The sequence below is a fragment of the Oryzias melastigma genome, linkage group LG9 (genome assembly GCF_002922805.2).
Source record: "Oryzias melastigma strain HK-1 linkage group LG9, ASM292280v2, whole genome shotgun sequence".
Taxonomy (NCBI): Eukaryota; Metazoa; Chordata; class Actinopteri; order Beloniformes; family Adrianichthyidae; genus Oryzias; species Oryzias melastigma.
The window spans coordinates 23,302,490-23,322,580 of record NC_050520.1 but is presented as its reverse complement, the minus strand read 5'-3'; the positions used below and the strand labels follow the sequence as shown (position 1 = coordinate 23,322,580).

Genomic DNA, 20,091 nt, shown 5'->3' with positions numbered 1-20,091 from the left:
CGTTCACAGGAGGGTGAAGATGCTGTGCAATTTGCCAATCGGGTGAAAGCAGCTATAGCCAGACAAGGTGGACTGGTTGACTTGCTGTGGTACGACATTATTTCCTACTCACCCATCACAGAAAAATCCCCACTGCAGTAATAAAGATGTCTTTTTAGAGTCAGTTTGAATCATTGACTGTAAGAACTTGACTGAGTGGCCCTTCCCCCTTATGTTCCAAATAGGAAGTACCCAAGAAGCCAAAAAAAGTCAGATAGACTTGGACCAATAACTGATTATTGACACCGTCTGGCTCCAACATGGCGACGTCTGTATTGCAAAAAAATATTGACTGAATTGACTTATTTTTGTTTGAGCTGGAAGTAAAACATTTTCTGTGGGTGACGTCACACTCACTCTTTCCAGTTCTCATATACTTTCAATGGTTTCCAAACTCTTTTTCAATTTGCTAATATCATGTTTCTAGAAATATGGAATAACTACTCGAGTCCCAGTAAAAGCTTGGATTTGAAACTGTAAGGATCTTATGGGCGTTCAACTACCATCGCTGTTCTAACTGATAGTTACTTGGACCAGATGTGTTTAACCAGTTAGAAGCTACAGTATCAAAGTTGTTTGGAAAAGAAGCAGTTCGATGGATCTCGAGGCCTGGAGTTTACCTGCCTCACATCTTCCAGGCAGCTGTATTAGTATTTTGCTTTTGTGTTTGTAGAGACTAGTAATAGACCAAAAGTTGTATATATCTTCTAAAGCACTTTTAAGCAGATTTTTATTTTAAGCCTGATAACTTGATATGTTTTCGTTTTTGATTTTCTCATTAGTTACAAATCAGTTAGTGTGCTTTAGTATTTAGCTCATCTGAAAATGGTTGTAGAGTGTATCCGGTCATCTATTTATTGCTGGTTAGGAGATGTGACTAGTTGTGACATGCATTGTCTAAACTCTTGCAGGGATGGTGGATTAAAACGAGCCAAGGTAAAAGATACTTTCAAAGAGGAGCAACAGAAACTGTACAGTAAAATGCTGGTGGGCACCCAAGAGGATCGGAGCCGCTCCTGAGGAGCTTCAACCGAGGTGGACCGTTCACCGACCCGACTGCGTTAGCACTTCTGACGAAATGGGTCGTCGGCACCGGGCCCTGCTGTTGGAGTGGCTGGGCTGGAAAATTCTGCCTGACGTCAACAGTTCTCTATTCGGCGTTCTCTGCCGTGCCCCAGCCGGGCATGTTACGCTGCATTGGTGTTTGGGGCTCCGCTGCCCCCCTTCGGACTAGCTTGACACAAGCATCTACTACATTAGACATGAAATGACAAGAGTTCACATAGAAAGTCTTCCTTGACAAAAGTCTTTTAAGGAAAAATGCGTAAGATCATCTTCAACATTGAATCCCTCTGTTTTATAGTTTCAACTTTGATTTTTAATTGGTCATGTTGGTTTCATACTGTGGTTTAAGTTAAAGATCAGGTTTTATTCGAGAGCAAATATAGGTGAAATATTGTTTGTTCTATACCTAGAACCTGTTGGCGTTATTTATTTGTAGGTACTAAGCCTAACTAGCTTGTACCGAGACTTTATGAGCAAGGCTTTTGTTACATTTCAGATATTTTTATGATCTTTTTCAAGGGGAAAAAAAAGTTTGCTTTTGTAGCTTTGTGTTTTACATTAATAGGAGTTGCTTAGCAGAAAAGCTCCTAATATATATATTTTTTTGCAGTTTCCACTGAATGTTTAAAGTCCCGGCATTATGACGTGGAAACTGCAATCACCTGAATGTAGGTGTATTGGTTTGAAGCAGATCCTCCTGTTCCAGGCAAGAGAGCAGTGGAACTAATAATAATGAGGTGAAAAATCCCCTCATTAAACATTTTAAGGGGACAGTTTTAGCACCGTTTCTTAGGCACATGGTTGGCATTATGGGATAGTTACCATCACAACCAGTCTTCTTATGGAAACATAACACCAGCTGATGCCTATTTAAACTCATATACTTCCAAACTGCTGGTTTTGGCCTCCCGCTTGTGCAGTTAACATCATTTTTCATTCACGCTAAATGAACTCCAGAAGGTTTGCTTTTTTTCTGTTTTCCTCCTGTTGAAAACTATCTGTTACTTAGCAGCTTTAAGCTCTCTGAGAGAAACTGCCGCTGATCTGGAAATGGTAGCCCTCCTCCACGTTTCTACTGGAGACGCTTGCTTCACTTGTTTTCTGTTATCAGGGAAACTCATTGTGACCATCGAATCAGTCCATGAAAATAAACATATACAATTGTGCAAAACAGGGGCTACCTTTGATTTCTCTTTGTCTGACGAAGTCTTGATGGAAGTGCTGATTTGGTAATATACTAAACACGTCCATTAAAACCTGTGGATGTTGTGAGAAAAAGACACTCCTATGTTTTACTAAATAAATATAACTTCAAATAAATAAATACTAAGCAACTTTTAAAACTACTTTGATACAAATGAATCATAAATGCTTAACAAGCAAATTAAAACAAACTTGTTCCCCATGCAAATATTTGATAAACCTGTTTATTGATTCTTTTATTTTTCTTCTTCTGCACTCAGTCTCTGTTGAATGCATCGCCTCACATCTGACTCCAGAGTGCTTTTGTTTGCAGAAATTGACGATTAACTTAGTAACTACTTAACCAAGCCTTACATGCATATGTAGAGCTCTCAATCTCTGGCTGTGACAGGTTACATGAAGTGTTTGCTTTTCACTGCAGAGCATGCATTCTGGCAAAACTTTTCCACTTCAGTCTTATCTGTTGAAAGGACCGTGTTACACAAGTCTTGAGGCTACGTTCAAAGGGCACTTTGGAAAAATGTAACCATACTTCTGCGTTTTAGTTTTTTTTTCTTCCTGAATTTCTCCAGACCTTTTCTAAAGAAATCGATGAGTTACAGTAATTAAATAGCTAATAGATATTATGTAGTTTCTTTTAGTGTTTAGTCTTGAAGTAAAGTTTCTGTCTGAGACGTCCATTCAGTTTGGATCCCCCCAACTGAGACGTAAACAATCCTGCTTTGGATTAGTGGATAAAAATATTCAAAAATAAACTGTTTTAAACTGAAGGCCAATAGCAATTGTGTTTGTAGGGTCACTGCTAATTTGTTTTTTTTAAGCCTCTATTTTCCCCCAATTGGCTTCATTGAAAGATTGCAGTGGAGGATAAAGATAATGATTTCCAGGCAGGAATTCCTTTTTTAGAAATGGCTTTTCCAAAATAACACAATGACTGTCTTCTAGTAGAGTTGGATTTTTAAACTACAGCCAGTAACAGGAAGGATTTCAAACACAGTTTTTCCTTAATATATTTCTTGAATACAGCTCTTGTTGGGATAAGTGCTGTGAGAAACAAACCAGACTCCTCCCCATTGCTCCTACCAGTCTGCTTTTGTTATTATGGCATTGATTCATCACTTCCAAAAAAGAGCTGGTGGGAAAAAAAAGATGTCTGTAGATTTCTGGAGAAATTGAACTGTGATTCACGCGGGGAGGGGGGCAGAATGACTTCTACTTACGGGAGACTGAATGGCGACATTTCGTATTTAGTAAAAAGGCGCGTCAGGTGAAGACAGGATTAAGAGCTTTGAGAAGAAAAGTTTACAGAAAGGGGGGACTTCCTGTTGGGTCAGAGAGAACATTTCCGACGCTTTTAATTGGTGTTAAAGTTCCCCTCATAGCCATTATTGTCAATTTAAAGTTCTTAAATACAATTTTCCGCTAGTAACTGGTGAATATTAGACTTCACCGCTTAAAACAAACAGTGTTTACGTTGGTTTTAAGCGCCAGTCCGAACAAACAGGATACCTCCGGGGGGGTTGGGCTTGAAGACAGCCCTGTTCAAAGTTGAATTTGTGTGCTTACGTCGTCGTCGGGGGCGGGGCCACGTTCGGCGCAGTTGGTGGAGGTGGCAGCGCAGATGCTCCTTCGGTCCTGACTCGTTTAGTCCGTTAAGTAGCTCCTGGTCCAATTAAGCTAGGCAGGGTAAAAGTCCGCGCGCGCGTGTCAACATTCAGCCTGAAACACTGCTTTGAGGGTGAGCGCGCGCGCCGCTCCACAGCACGATGACGACCTGAAATGACAGCCCGCCATCCGCGGACGAACCCCACTGTAAAGAACCAAGAGTTGGCGAGATGTTGGCGTTCTTCTGAGGTAGAGTTGGTAGTCGCGACTTGGTGCTCGCTAATTAAGCCTTTATAAGCTACTGCTGCAAGTTTGCAGTCGTCGGCCTGATATCTCCCCACGAAGCGGAGTTTCGTCGCTGACGGTGGAAGCAACAAAAAAGCTGAACATGGACACCTCCACGGATGTGCTGCTCGTGACCGCAAACGTCGGCTCCCTCTTTGATAATGTAAGTAAAAGTGTTACGAATATACAACGCAGTTCTGCTGGAGGATTAAGCTCACGGAAACGCGAGCGCACCGAGCCTTAATCGCAGCGTACATCTTTACTACAAGGAAGTAACAAGCATTGAGATGTCTTATGTAAGTCAGATGGAGTTTGAGCCCAAATCCGCATCGAGTTGCGTCAATTACTCACTTAAAAGTGTGATTGAAAAAAAAAAAAAATTCAAACTTTACGAACCACGTTTACGTTTTACAGGAATCACGTGACCTGTCATAGTAGTTCCGACGCCTACTCTGTACTCATGGTGGAAATCAAATCATAAGCTCTGATTCTCAATCTTATACAAATATCAGGATTATACTTTTTGGCATAAATTATTCGTTTCAAATTTTATATATGCAATTCCATTTTATAAAATACCTCAGATTATATGTATTGATTAATTTAAATCTCACATACAGACTATTAATTTTTACAATTATGCACCTCATCTTTAAGATTTTGTTATATTTTCAGCTTGTTAACATCCTTTTTTATAACAATTAAAAAACAAGTCAATTTATATTATTAAAGTTAAAGATGGGATGTAAGTGTCATTACTAAGGACCCACTCTGATGAAAATCAGAGTGGGTCAATTTTTGGTTAATTAAACATGTTCTTGTGGACCTATTTAAAGAAATTTAAGCTTAAAATAGTATTTCTGAATATTTTGTTATTCAACCTATTGTGAATCAAAGCTTGTAGGTTTGTTGTAGAAGCTACAACGGCTAACCATAAGCTGCATGCTCCGCTCCATTCTGATGCATCCACTTGTAGACGACTAGATCCATGTTCGACTTTGATTTCTTCGTCTGATCTTGCATCTGACTTAAAACTGTACAGCTCCAATATTGCTCACTATTTTTGTTTCACCGATAATGTTAGGTTAGGGGTGTGAGGGGCTGTAAGCTAGCAGGAAAACATGTTAACAGATTGATGTTGGGAAGGAGGGGCAGGCTTACTTCTTGCCAGCAGTCACACCCAAAACTCAGAGGTGCATTTCTAATAAACTACTGCCGTTTTGTAGAAATTATCACTTAGAAAACAAAAAAGGGTATACTCATAAACAAAAACTACTGGAAAACTTTTTAAATAGATCAAAAGATGATTGGATTGGGACTTTAATATGCTATCCTTTTATGTTTGTTAAGTCAACTAGCCAGAATTTAAAGTAACTTCCCATCTGGGCTTGGTCACATTGACTGAGCCGTTCTCCAATGTGTCCAAACACACCTAAACAGTCAGTACTTTATTGTTTGGGTCTGGACTGGCTCAAGAAAGCCTTTAAGCATTGGAGGAAGGAGGGCTCTTGGAGTCATGGAAATTTGGCTCACGACCAGATTTCCGTTTGGCAGAGGTAGCTCTCTAATGAAAGCATGGAAGATTTCATTGTGGGAGATGCATAAACAGATGCATATCTCTACCAGGGGAGTTAAGTTCTAACATTTACTGAGGCCCCTCTGTGTCTGCGAACAAGCAGGCCTGAACATTTGTTCTGGGATAAGTGTGGGATTTTCAGCAGAAGTCAACACAAACCGTCTTGCTTTACTGTAGTGGAAAAACGGATTGTCCTGCCAAAGATTCTTGAGTTCCCGTCTTTGGCCTTTTTTATTGCAAGTAGGAAACTTGTGTGTGTTTGCCTTACGAGATCAAGGTTCAGGTTATATACTAGTTTACATTTCAGATCACTCACTCTAGTTAATTAAACTGTCAAATACACTTTACAATCATTGCAGCTCAGCTGTGAGGATTTTGCCCCATTGGGTTTTTTTTGCAACAAAATCTATTCAATATAGTAAACAAAGGTCATCCTTTTAGGTTGCTGAAAGACGCCAACTAAGCATTATGCAATCTCAACTTGATGACCATGTGTTTGCTATGATGCAGCTGTAATCATAGAGTCTAGTCTAAACACATCTGTTGATGGCAGTAAGAATGATGTAAGCGGTATCTTTCAGATGAGAAAGCTGAGCCGTTGTCATCCGTCCCATGCAAATAGTCTATGCAAAGCCTTTTCTCTGGTCACATGAAAAAAGTTGTCAAAAAGACCAGACATTGCAAAATAATTCATTTATTTCTGTGTTTTTTATTCATTTTATATCAAATAGAAGTTTTCAAAAATTACTGTTGAAAACATTAATCAAACAATAATTTACGTTCCTGCTTTAAAGCTAAAAGAAAAAGCGAAACATTAAACTTGATAAGCTATATTTAAACTGTTTTCTTTCTATACGCTCAAAGGTACTCATTCATGAAGTTGAATCTAGAGGTTTTTCTTTTCCAAACTGGAGAATCCTGTTAACTGTCAGTCAACTAGGACACACATTTTTCCATAATATTCCCCCAGGGAGGATGTGCTAGAGTAGAGGGATATATTCACATACAGGGATACTTGAGAGGCTTCACTTCCTGGAACATGCCACCAATGAAACACACAGTCAATGCTAATATTTCCAGGAAATTCTGCTTGTTTGTTTAGTTAGCAGAGAATTTGTGATTTATGTTTTTCTCGCTATCAGAGGGCTATTTAGTTTTAAACTTCCGTAGCAAAATACCCCCCCAAAAGAAAGTGTTAAACAGATTGTAAAGTATTATCATTATAATCAAACATGGAAGAAACTTTCCGCTTTTGACATCTGTTTTTACCCGATTGCAGCTTCTTTTCTGTGCTTGGAAGCAGAGCGATGGTTAAAAGCTGTTGTTGCTGTGAAAGGCTTTTGCTTCCTACACGCCAGGCTCCTAAAGATTTTCTATTAAAATCTCCCAACTGCTCTCTCTCTCTGCAGCACAAACAGAAGAGCACCTGCATATTTTTGGACTGGTTATAAACACGTTTTATGCAAAATAAAAAGCAATAATAAATATTTTCTAATGTTAAAGTAAACTAATGTCACTAAACTTACACCAAGTGTGGGTCTACTTAGATGGAAGCCAGTGAGCAAATTCTCTTGAAAATGTTGAAATGGAAGAACCGCATTTTGCAGAACATTAAAATCATTTCTACATGCTGTCTTGAGGTGGAGGTTCTTATTTAGCTTTATGCAGGTATGGTCTAATAAGTTCAGCCTCCTATATCATGAATTTACAGTATACTTTTTTCATGTTAATTTATGTCGGTAAATATTTTTCTCTTAACTTTATGTATTTTTTATTACCAAAAATATATTTTTTTCCCCAAAACGCCTCCCAAAAAGGTAAAACATGCTAAATTAATGTACATTGTATGCAAAAAACAAAAACAACAACATCACAAATACAATTTTAATTCTTTTAAAAGTTATTTTTTACTGTTTGATCTCATATTAAGCCCTTTTGAAATACATATTGGTCTTATTATACCTATGTTGTTGTATCATTATTTGTGTCAAACAGGTGTCCTCAGTTATAGGAAAAAAATGTAACTCACATTATTTAAAATAGTTGCTGCCACCTAAATTCTAAATTTACTTTCAGCCTGTGGTCACTGCTTTCTAGACTCAAACCCTGGCCTCCTTTGCTGTCACAGATAATCAGGTTTAGTCTTAGTGTTTCTTGGGCTGTTTTGCACCATGACTGATAAGCTAATGGAAAATTAGATTAGAATATTAACAGAGTGGTTTTGGGTTATGTAAAGTACCAGAGCAGACCACAATCTGCCTTCAAATCTAAACTGAATTAGATTTGAATTTATTTTACATCATAAGCCTGGTAATCATACAAGCCTCCACAGAAACACTGTGCTTATTACATTTTTGCGTCACTATGCTCTTGCAGTGCTAGCAGGCAGCAGTCATTTCAATGGAAGTCGGTGTTAAAGTATAAACGTTTTATTTGTGTTTTTCAGTGCTGTTTTACAAAACTGATTTTTACCTCAAAACAAAATGTTAGACATCAATTGAATGTTTTCTTTATAGTTTTTAAAATAATGTCTTATATATTCTGAATTGATCTTTTTGCATTTTCCCACTTCCAGGTTGGTGAAATTCAAAATGGATGGTTGCAAGAACTCTACAGGGTAGGTTTGATTTAATGATCAAAGCACCTTGTTCAGGATTTTATTTCGTCATTTTTGTTTGTTTGGTGAAGCTTAGCGAACATGCCCCCCAAAAAACCCTTCACTGATTCATTTTTATGAGAAAAGTTGAAAAGAAAAAAAACATGTTTTTGCAATGTATGCATATATGGAGAGCAGCACAAGGTTAGTGGACCATCGGAAGAAGAAAGTCATGGCCCTCCAGGATCTGTTTCTTCTTTATGTATGGTGGTTTTTGGGAAGAAATTAGGACTATGAATGAGTTTAACTTGCCCCCCTAGTTCTGTTTGATCCCATTCAGGCTTTGTCTGAGCATTCACAGGTGGGACCGCTAAGGTACCAGGAGACAAATCCACATGAGACTACTTCAATTACAAGTTACTCTGGAGTAAAAGTCACACCAACCAAAAAACACATAAAAAAAGGAAAAAGTTATAGTTGTACTGGAGGATGAGTCACAACTCCCACAACCCCAGCATAATGCTGCGTTCATGCTAAACATCAAATCCGCATTGGTTGCCTCGCTTTTGATGTCAAATTCGCTGCTGGACGCTCGCCACGTGTGGGAGTAGCTATCGATGTTAGCGTCATCGCTACATGGAAGCTTTTCTGTATATCTCATTTACAATGCACGGTAGACATGGAAGATATTGAAAGACCAGGTTTATTTATTCCATAAAGCATTGGTAATCATGTCTCCATGTCTGGGTTCATGAGATCATTCAGAGACTCTCAGTACAGTGAGATTCTCCATCTACTGCAGGAGCTGCGTCTGAATTACTGTCGTTTTCAGTAATACTTCCATATCTTTGTGACACAGTTTAATGACTTTCTGCGTTAGTCAGTCGAGGGAAACAATAAAAATAAGAATAAAATTAGAGGATCTTTTTAGTATTGTTTCAATGCAAATAAGAAAAAGGAGAAGCATGACATTTCCCTTCTGATACACACCCCAACAGTGCCCTTTAGTGGTTGTTATTGGGAAAATAATGGTTGTATGAGTATTTATTAAAAAAAAATCACATACAAGTCGCACCTGAATATAAGTCTCAACCTGGCCACACTATATTAAAAAACACAACTTAAAAATACAGTAATTCATAGAGCATACGCTGGATGGGAGAATGATGAAAATTCTGGTTCAGATCCATTTTTTATTGTTTTCATTATTTATAAACATTTATAGCTTAGTTTACACTCATTTGACACTTAAGTGATCTGTTGTCATTAAATGATGTATGAGGCCTCTTCTAATGTTTTGACTCTGTAAAATAGGCCAAATATTAGAACCCCCTCCTAATAAGTTCTTCTTGAACCTAGTAACTATGATCTCTATATACATAAAATCTTTGCTTTCTTAGACTTTTTAATGGAAAACCAGATTAAGTTCCATCTTGTAAAATCCTTATTGATTGTAGGAATTAGAATCTCCCTGTGAAGAGTTCTGTGACGATCTGTACCGAACAGAACTCTCCATTCTAACGCTCTGTCTGCTTTGCTTTATAACAGACGATCCACAAATACCAGCCGCAGTTCATTGCTCTGCACTTCCAGGAGGTGGGAGGGAAGGACTACATGGTCAACATGGGCAACGCGGAAAACTTTTTCTGGTATGTTTGGAGAAAAAAAAACACATTTATCATTGTGTTTTAGCTAACTCTTGCTTTTTAATCATCCTTTGACATGCTAATAGTTTATTATTAGTATTTTAATGGTTTCTCCCAACAGCAGGAGGACTGTATACTTTAAACTTCACTAAGGTATCCTTCACCAGATAAAACGGCAGTTTCCATAAACTGACTTGTGTTTATATCTAGGGAACATTCTATTACTCTGCTGCTGTATGACAGCTCTGCTTGACTCTGCTTCTTCCAGGTTACTTGAGTCCAGTGAAGAACTGAAAGATTTTGACAGGACCTGCATTTATGTAGACAGCCAGTTCCAAGCAGAAGAGGGTTTTACGGTAAGAAACATGCAGAGCTGTCAAGCTTTGCAGCTCTGTGGTGCTGCCACAAGGGGGAGTCTTTCTCCACTTAATGGAGATCTCGCACAATACTGGCAATATATTGAAGTACCTGAAGGCTCCAGCTGATCATCTAAAAGTTATGTTTGATCCAAGCACCTTTTTTTATTTAATGTTAATAGAAGTAAAGTTAACTCGATTTTTTTTGATGAAGTGTTGTACAAGATGGATTGATCCTAAATTGACCTAATTTTTATGATTACCTTTAGAGCACTTGTTTTAGTAGCTATTTGAAACGGTGGTCACATTTCAGGGTGGGTTTCATACATCATGGTACAACTTCAGGCCTGTGCAAGCTGCAGCCTTATGGAAGCAACATAGATCTCAATGATGTATCGTAAAACAGTGTTTGAGTCATTGCTCAGTATGGTAGAGGAGAGGAGCGATGCTGTTAATGATAGATTTGTTACAGCTCTCAGAATTTCCTCAGATCATTTGTGTCCAAACCTTAAGCCTAAACATGGACTGTAACATCATAAAACGTCAAGGTTACTTTGATGTTGACTCCACGGCTCTTTCCTGGGCTTCTCCGTGTTTTCCCGTAAAGGGTGTGTCAGCACTGCTTGCACTGACACTATACGCCACTTGAAGTGCATCCCACACTGGAAAGTGGCTGGGTATTTCTTGAACTATTAACCCTTCCGCCTCCCAGGTGCTGCACGCCTGACAGTAGGGGTCAATGGCTTCATTTGTGGACTGAAGGTGCGTGAAGCAGAAGAGGGGTAAAGCCAATGGCCAGGTGTGAGGGAGGGAGAAAAGCCAAAGTCAATACATTTAACTCTAGATTAAAACTATTGATCCCAGCCTATTTGTACACAATAAATTATGTGTGTCTGGTGTGTGGAAGACAGCTGGGACTAAGTTTTCCCCTGCACTCAAGTGTTTGCACTCTCTGCTGTTTGCCCTGAAAAGGCCCCACACACACAAACACACACTCTGCCTAATGTCTCATTCTCATTTCGGCTGTGCCACCTGCATTGATTTTCAATTTGTTTCCTCCTGGCTGCAGATCATCAGTTATAAAGCCGTGAGAGTTTGGAGGGTTGCTTTTTTTCACAGTGGCTGAAATAGCGCTGAGGTGGAGTGGGGGTTCGGACTTGCATATATTTCCAGTACAAATGGTATTTTGATCCCCCAAAAAAGATTGCTCCAAAGTCAATATTTTTTTATTAAAATGTGCACAAACCTGACTCCTGCAGACGAGTTTGCATGTCTGTGCACACAATGTAACCAATCCAGCATGTACAGGTATGCGTTTCAAATTATTATGCAAATGATACTCTATGATTTTTCTAAAAACTCAATAAAAATGATAGCATCATTTTCAAGTCATTAAAATGTTATTGAACAAACCTCCCAAAGATAATAGTATTTTTTTCAAGAATTAAAACCTTCAGATTCCCTTCTCCACACTATTACACACAGAAGGGTTCCACAACATTTTAAAGACTAAAGAACTGAAAATTGTCATTTGTTGAATTTACTGCATTAAGAGGTCATATTTACTGAAATCCAAAGCTTTTCCAATCACAAGCATCTTAAATAGTCAATTCCATTTGAAAACAGGACTCCTGACTCTGTAGCAGCTTCACAATCCTTGCATCCATTGAACTTTTTGGAGGGTTTCTGCTTGAATGTCTTTGCCGGATGTCAGAATAGCCTCTCAGAGCTGCTGTTTGGATGTGAACGGCCTTCATAGATATTTTGCTTAAGGATGCTCCAAAGGTTCTCAATAGGCTGCTCTCTTAATCCGGTGTATTTGTCTGGTAGAAACCTTCCTCATTGTCCCTTTATCTGCATGAACCCGTGTGTGCTCTGATTCAGCCTCAAATCTCTAAATAGATGATCATGCTTAAGGTTTTGTGAAATATCCAAGATTTTCATACAATGTCCAAGATATTCAACTATTTCATGCTTTTCAGCAGAAAGGTCAGTTTTCTTTTTCATATTGCTTAAAAATGTTGGTCTGCTTAATAATGTGGAACGTCCTTCTTTAGTTGTCTTTCCTATAATTGAACTCACCTGGCAAACTAATTATTCCAGGTGTCTGAGATTGATTTCAGTGATTCAAAGAGGCACAATATCATCCATGAGTTTAATTTAAAAAAAAAACCAATTGTATCTTTTTGACACTTAAATACAATTTGTATAGTAATTTGGAACGTATTGTAGGTTAGAATTTTAAGGTTTTAAGAAATCCAACTTCACAGGTGACAACCCCTCAGACTTGTCCAACCGACTCTTCTATCCTGAGTTTTGACAAGTTGGTCACTAATTGCTGTTCACTGGAGCCAACAATGCAGACACGTCCATTTTTTAAAAACCAGGATGACTTTTGGCGGGGAAGATAAATGATGTCTTCAGGGAGAGATCTCTCATGCTCTGGCTGAATAAGCGGGTGTGAGTGTGAAGGGGTGGGGTGTTGCGTAGCGCTCCGTCACGCCCCGAGCCCCCCGCGCTCCCGCTGATTTCTCTTCGGTCCCCAGTCACAGCGACGACGCCGGCAGACAGCAGGCCCTCTGCTTAATACCTTTTAAATGGTTTTAATTTTCTGTCCTTATCGATTTGGCAGGCCACGATTAATCAGATCAGTGGAGCAAGCAGTTAGTACATTAAAAATTGTCAGCCTGGTGTCAGAAGTGATTGGACGCGGAGGTGTGAGGCGCCGTGTGGTCGCCCTGCACACACGGAGCACCCTTATTCCTTAAAGTTTCATGTGTCGCCATCGGCCATGAAACACTCTGAACCGTAAAGGGGAATTCAATGAAGAGGTCACGTTTTATACTTACAGTTGTTATCTATTCTTTAGATGCAATTTCAGTTTTATTGTCCTGTTTATCTGCTGTTGTTTACTTTTTTACAGGCCTATCACTTGATTTGAAAGGGATTGACTTTTAGGAAAACATTCTTTTTTTATTTATGCAAAAGTTTAGATCTAAAAAGCTTTTATTAGAAAAGTATATGTTTTCATTTTGGTATTTTTCTTTCCTAGTTTTTGTATTTTTTTTTATTTATTTATTTATTTTTTTTTACAGTTGTTTCCCTTAGACTTCTTGATAAGCTACTAAAGTTTGTGTTTTCTGTCTGCAGGCTTTGGGGAGCATGTACTTCATTCACAAGACACTGAAAAATGTCTACCAGTATGACTTTAATGGTAAAAAAGTCTTTACTTTCCCCAGTTCTGATGTTCAATTAGCTTGCAATGCTTTAGTTTAGTTTAAAAAAACCACATCATTGCCTTTCTTTAATGAGTTTTAAGATGTGTGTAATGATAGATGGTGTTCATTCTCAGCATATTTTTGCAAAAAACTGTGATTTTAAAGGGAAGCTGTTGTTTGCTGCTGCCCAGTCCAGTCACGTAACGTGTGAAAAAGCTCCACAGAAAAGCTTATCAAAGAGCCATAAACATGGCAGAGCTGCCATCGGGTGAGAGGCCCTAAACCGATTTTTGTCCACCGAACTCGGTCTAATGGCCCGCTTATAAATTCTCTCATCACGTATGCCGCGCTGATGAGGTTAACACCAGTTTATTGATTGCTGTTTGCATGTTTTTCTCACTCGTTTACATGTCACCTGCCTCTCTCTGCCCCCTCCCACCCCTTTGCAGTTAAGGATTTCAAAGCAGTGCTGGGGCAGAACAAGTATGTGGGCTGTCTGGACACTGTGACCACTGTGGAGAAGGAGAAATTCCCAAAGAATTTCTGGCCTAATGTGAGTCCTTGTGTGAGAAGGTTCAAATGAATCTTTATTATCTGACACAGAAAACTCAAAAATGATCCGTTTTTTATAGAATACAGTCGACTGCAGTTTAGTGACTAACTTTGTCTCTACTGCAGTTCAAGTGGTCCAGAAAGGGCTTCATGAGGACTCGCTGGATCATCCACAACCAGTATGCCATACTTGTTTACGGGTTACCCCTCTTACTTTTGCTTTGGGTTTCAGTTTGACTCGGATGCAGTCATGAGCTTTTATGGGAGAATATTAGATTGTAAAAAAGTCAGATAACACATAGACAAGTTATAAAAGAGGACTGTAAAAAAAGTGTATAAAAGGATAGCAAACCTCTTCTTAGAAAATACTTTGTTTCACATGAACTTCAATCATTTAAGAGATTTTTCAAAATATCGTAAAGAAAGAGAAAAATGTTCTAATATAGGTGATTTATTTCCCTTTTTCATTGAAAGTTTTTGTTGAAAACTGGGTGTAGAGCAGAAAATCTCCTTCTGTTCTTCACAGAACTGGCGAGTTCGCTCTCATTGATCATCATTCTTTTGTTGAGACAAAACCTTTAAGGTCTTAGCGAGTAAACATAGTTAGATGAAAATGGAAATATTTTAGCTACAAATTTAGCTTTAGCTTGCATTCAAACATAAGGTTTAGTTGTGTTCTAAAGATGAAAGTACAACATCAACATGAACCAAACTGTATTAATAGGATGCAGAAAAAGTGCTGACTGAATTACTGCTCATGATTCTGTCAACAGCTGAATATCTCCTGACTTGGAGGCTCTAAATTGATGCTCATTCTTGGAGATAAAGTCTCATGTTTATGCTCATTCTTATTGACCTGATATCACGCTGTCATAAATTGATTTTTTTTTGGCCCGTGATATCCTGTCATAAATGTTTCCCGTGTTCCTCACAGAGGTCTTGACTTGGTCAACATCCACCTGTTCCATGATGCCTCCAACCTCATTGCCTGCAACGCCAGCCCCTCCATCTACTCAGCCAACCGCAAAAACGCTCTCAGATATGTCATCAACAGGTGAGGCGATAACATACAAAGTAAAAAATGATTGTTTTAAGATTTGACTGCATGAATCAGCAGTAATTGCTATTTTCTTTTCCTATTTGAATTTATAATCAAGATTTATCATATGTGGAAACTCTCTTAAGGTTGTCAGACGATCGCTACACGACCTTGCCTTTCTTCCTGTTTGGAGATTTTAACTTCCGGTTGGACACTCTTAGTCTGGTCCAGGTTTGAGAAAGCATTTGCTTTTTCCCCTCATTTATTTGTGAGTTTGTGGAGCTTCTGGCTGATACAAAGATTCCACTTTCAGCATCTGTGCACTGAATCAGAGGTGCAGACCGTGAAGGACAGCAGCAACGAGGTGCAGAAAATCTTTTGTGAGGAGAAAGACAATGATCACCAGGTGACTAGGACCACATATATAATAAAACTCAGTTATTTCCAGTTCTACTTTTGGTGACCTGCATTTGTCCTGTAGGTGCTGCTTCATATTGAGGAGAAGCTGTTTCAATATCTGCACCAGGCTCTGTTCAGAGAGGACAACGGCAAAGCTGTAAGATCACTCATCCCCTTTGGAATCTCTTCATGGTTTTTGACCAATTTAATGCTCTAGAAAATATATTGTAAAGTAAATTCTCTTCTGTATTCCTTCCTTTTTCTCTCAGCTTTTGAAGTATGACAAAGAAGTCGCAGCATTTCATGATGACATCAAGGAAGAGGACATCTCATTTCCACCCAGGTACGAGCAGCTTTCTGGACATAAAATGCTTTAATATCGATCCTGTTCTGTTAGTTTCATCAAAAGCTGTTTTTATTGTCCTATTGCAGCTACCCGTACAGCGAAGACTACAGTAAACCGACTCAGTACATGAACACTCGCTGTCCGGCCTGGTGTGATCGGATCCTCATGTCGCACTCCGCTCACGACTTCATCCACATGGTCAGTCACAGCCTGCTGCTTCACCATCAGTAGTTTATAGAGGAGCTTTAGATAAAGGCAGCATCACACTACTGGAATCTTTTATGTTTTCTGACTAAAGGTTAATTGCCAGTTCGTTTTTTATTTTTTTTATGGGCAAACAATACACTTTTATATGTATTTCATTTTTTGACTTGTAGGTGTATTTTTTTTGTTTTATGATGTGTTTATTTCAGGGTGAACATGATGAAAAGACGGTTGTTTACAACACAGTGGGGACAAATGTGTGTATGGGAGACCATAAGGTAAGAATCGGGGAAAATGTTTGATTAATCAGCAAATGAATGTGCAGCGTGGTCTGACTCAGTCTTTTTTATTTCTATCCTGCAGCCTGTTTTCTTGTCCTTCTCACTGAAGACAAATTCTCATTGACTTTGAAACTCTCAATGGTAAGAGCATACATGTGTGTTGAACATGCTTTTTAGAAGGGAGTTTTATAGCAATGGCAGTAATCTTGTTCAGCTCCCAGGGGAGCCATAACCAGGCCGGCCCACAGGGGGCTACGATATGAACTAAGATGAAGTGCCTGTGGGACCCGGGCTCTCTTTTGTACCGTGTGTGGTTGCAGCACAGCCGATCAGCACCTTTCCCTGACAGATGCGTATTGAATTCTCTGTGCTGTCGCTGTAGCTGCACACTTGCTGCACTGCAGGTCCTCCTTTCATTAATTACCATCTGGATGGTCGGCGGGAGAGGCATTCATTGCGCCTGACAGCGTATTGGCATTTTTACGGCCATGATTTTGTTTTGTCGCAGTTTAAATTTGTTCTTTAAAAGACGGACTGTTTTGTTAGGATTCTTTAGTTTGCTTTAAATTGATCACAGAGTCTTAAAGGTCTGACATCCCAGCTCAGTTTCTCTCTGTGCATCTGAACCATCATGTGTTTAAGATGATGAGTTTCATTTGCCTGAGAACACTGTGATCTTGTGAGTAGAAAGAAGAATGATATATGATCCCATTTGTATGGTGGCAAATCCCTCAAAAACATTATCTGGTGAGAGATCTGCTATTCAATTTTCAATTCAACTTTATTCATAAATATCACAAAAACAATTGCCTCATTGGGCTTCATGCCAGTAATAGGATAGTAATGCTATAGTACCCACCCTTTCCGTTTTGTGTTTCATTTTTTATTTTGATCTCTGAAAATGATTTTGTCTTCCAACGTGTTTTATTTTCAATTTGTTTAATTAGAAAAAAAAGTTTTAATTTATAAAATATCATGTTTTTTTGTAGGACTGGGTTGATGATGATAGTAGCAGCATAACAAAAAACTGTATGGTATTAACAATCTCATTATAAACCCACTAATACATTTTACTATATGTGAACTATATTGGATTGATATGAATAGCTTCAAAATATATACAGATTATTAATGTTTTTTTAAACAAATGTGTCTAAATATGTAAAACTTATAAACTCAAAATTGAATTGAGAGGATAGAAAGAATCGAAAAAATATCTGAATCGAGTCAATCCAGGCTCTGGTAAATCAAATCAATTCTGAATATTATGGACGATCCCCAGCAATAATTTTCAGTTTTTTCTTTTGCTTTTTTATTTGTCGTTGTGATCATTAATATGTTTTTGCGCGGAGTGGTTTGTTGATATGATTTTCACTTGTGTATCTTTATTTTGAATGTCATGCAGCTTAATGTTCTCTGTGCAGATCTGGAACCCTCTGAGCTCAGCCAAAGTGGAAAATCAGCACGATCACTCACTACAACCAACCCAGCTGCCTCCAGCAGGCTCATGCCAGCATCACTTAGGAACTGTCTGCTCTCCCGTCTCCGCTGTCTCCCTGCCTGTCCCAATCGCCAACACTGACCCGACGAGTGCTGCAGGAACGTCTAACACATCTGTCCTCTCTTAACTCCACTTTTCTACTCATTTTTATCAAATGTAGGCAGAAATTCTGTCATTTTCACTTTTGAGTTAAATTATAAGACCATGAATGTAAAACTGAATATTAATATACAAATTATATGATCTTTTAACAAAAAATATTTTTCTAAAATATAATATAAATAAAAAAAGATTTAAGAAACAATAACAAGGGTTTTACCAATTTTATTTTTATGAGCTCATAAAAAAGTTTTAATTTGTTTTTAAATAAAAAATTAATATACATGCTTTTTTGTTTTATTTTTATTTAGCTACAGACTTCATGACTTCAGAACCTTTCTGTTTTATATCTTAATTCATTTACAGTGAAGCACATTTTAGAAGAGCAGAGATCTGAGCAAAATAAGGATAGAAATAATATTAAGACACCAGAAACCGCAATGTTAGTTCAAAAAGGTCACAAAAGATTCTCTACCAAGACCTATTGTTAAATAATAGGTAAGAAAACCACATGTGGACTGAAAATGGGATTTTTAGGGTCTCCAAAAAGAAAAAAAAAGTCTCAAGGGTTTTCCTGTCCATTACAGCTGTAACGGATTAGGAAGGAACAGACGAGGTGGATTAAATCGGATGCTTCGTGTGACTCCGTCACTGATAAGCTGTTTGGAATCAATCTATCTATCTAATGCTACAACTTAAAACGCTGTGATATGAACAAATTAGCCTTTGAAAAAATAAAAAAACAAAACAGAGTTTTTTAGCTTTAAATTCAAAGCTTAAATTTAGATTTATTTGCAGCCTTTTACACGTCCAAAAAAGTACCTATAGAACTCGTTTGCCTTAATACCTTATAGAAAATCATTTTAACACCATATATAAAATATGAACAAATAGTAATTTATATCTTTTTCATAAAGAAGAATGATAGTATGAAATGAAGACATTTAAAAAGGATAAGAAGTCCTGAGTTCCTGAAGTCTGCATTTAAGTAAATGTAAAATGATTGTGTGTTCTTTCGTCTTGGTCATTTTTTATTTCAAGTTTTAGGTCTAGTAGTAGCACTCAGCTGAAATCTAGTCCTCCAGTTTAAAAACATTTAAAGATTAGAAGCAGAAACATAATAAACCCTGCAGGGATTTGCTGCAGGTTCTTATGGTTGCGATTATTGTAAAAAAAAAGAAATACAAATTTGCAAATATGTTTACTGTAACTTTCTATGTAATCCTTCTCAACAAAATGTCTGTATTTTTACAAAATCTATTTCTCCACATTGTCTGATTATCAAGATTATCATATCATTCATGATTTAGTTCAGGGTTGATTTTAAACTTTAAGTCAGATGGATGGTATGAAATGTTTTAAAGGGTTTTTTTACTGACATGGTTTCCTTTACATGTGGCTGGGTCACTGTAAACCGTTGTATTTTTTTAAAGATAGAGTAGAAATAACACTAGAAAGGGGAAGGGCCAGTGACACTTTCAAAGCAAGTTTTGCAGCAGTTTTTCATCTGCTTTGCTTCTTATGTAACACCCAGATTGTAATATCAGCAGCTTCACGTCCCAAGTTTCAGCTTCATTTAATAACCTTTAGCTAAAGTCTCATTAAGCTTCAGCGAAACACCATCACAAACTTGTGTTTACTTTGTAATACAACCAAGAATCCACACATTTGCCCAGTCTGTCTTTACTAAATTCTGAATGTTAGCTTCACGTATGTGTACCAGTGCTTTAGGTAGTTTGATTTTTGCTGTTTCTTTTGTTGTCCCGTACTGAAGCATGAGTTCAGTAAATGCGTTTTCAATGTCTGAATGATCACTTTGATTTGTGTAGAAAATGTTTGCTGTTCTGTTTTTCTTCTCCGGACTATCCAACACGTGTAACGGCATGCACGCGCGAGTTCACAAATATTCACGTGAAGCCTCGATCATTTGTGCAACATTTGTGACGAGTGGAACCATTCTGTAATATAATATAATGTCAGCATTGGGCTTGGATTTAAGGCCAGTATTAACTTTGAATTGTACTTTCAAACTACATGTGTTATTTTACTTTTGTAAATAAAGTTCTTCCCTAAATTAAAAA

General features: G+C 38.0%; 2 protein-coding genes and 1 long non-coding RNA gene across 4 annotated transcripts in view; 2 read left to right on the top strand and 1 right to left on the bottom strand.

Annotated features, from left to right (window-relative positions):
* Positions 1 to 2,275, top strand: part of LOC112148029 (glycerol-3-phosphate acyltransferase 4) — an 11,968-nt gene extending 9,693 nt beyond the window's left edge. For both annotated transcript variants that reach the window (XM_024274809.2, XM_024274810.2), the window contains exons 12-13: positions 10 to 89; positions 951 to 2,275. In XM_024274809.2, the coding sequence (XP_024130577.1) occupies positions 10 to 89; positions 951 to 1,059 (189 nt within the window). In that variant the 3' untranslated portion in view covers positions 1,060 to 2,275. The remainder of the gene's footprint in view (positions 1 to 9; positions 90 to 950) is intronic.
* The window catches only part of LOC112148032, a 9,932-nt gene extending 5,957 nt beyond the window's left edge, over positions 1 to 3,975 (bottom strand). The window contains exon 1 of the long non-coding RNA XR_002919575.2: positions 3,874 to 3,975. This is a non-coding gene — a long non-coding RNA (uncharacterized LOC112148032). The remainder of the gene's footprint in view (positions 1 to 3,873) is intronic.
* On the top strand, positions 3,896 to 20,091 carry inpp5l (inositol polyphosphate-5-phosphatase L). The gene is made up of 16 exons (XM_024274811.2): positions 3,896 to 4,360; positions 8,349 to 8,390; positions 9,918 to 10,018; positions 10,284 to 10,371; positions 13,522 to 13,585; positions 14,039 to 14,142; positions 14,268 to 14,320; positions 15,076 to 15,195; positions 15,327 to 15,411; positions 15,494 to 15,586; positions 15,662 to 15,736; positions 15,849 to 15,922; positions 16,012 to 16,123; positions 16,339 to 16,407; positions 16,493 to 16,551; positions 17,835 to 20,091. The coding sequence occupies exons 1-15, from the start codon at positions 4,301 to 4,303 to the stop codon at positions 16,532 to 16,534; spliced, it is 1,182 nt and encodes a 393-aa protein (XP_024130579.1). The 5' UTR covers positions 3,896 to 4,300; the 3' UTR covers positions 16,535 to 16,551; positions 17,835 to 20,091.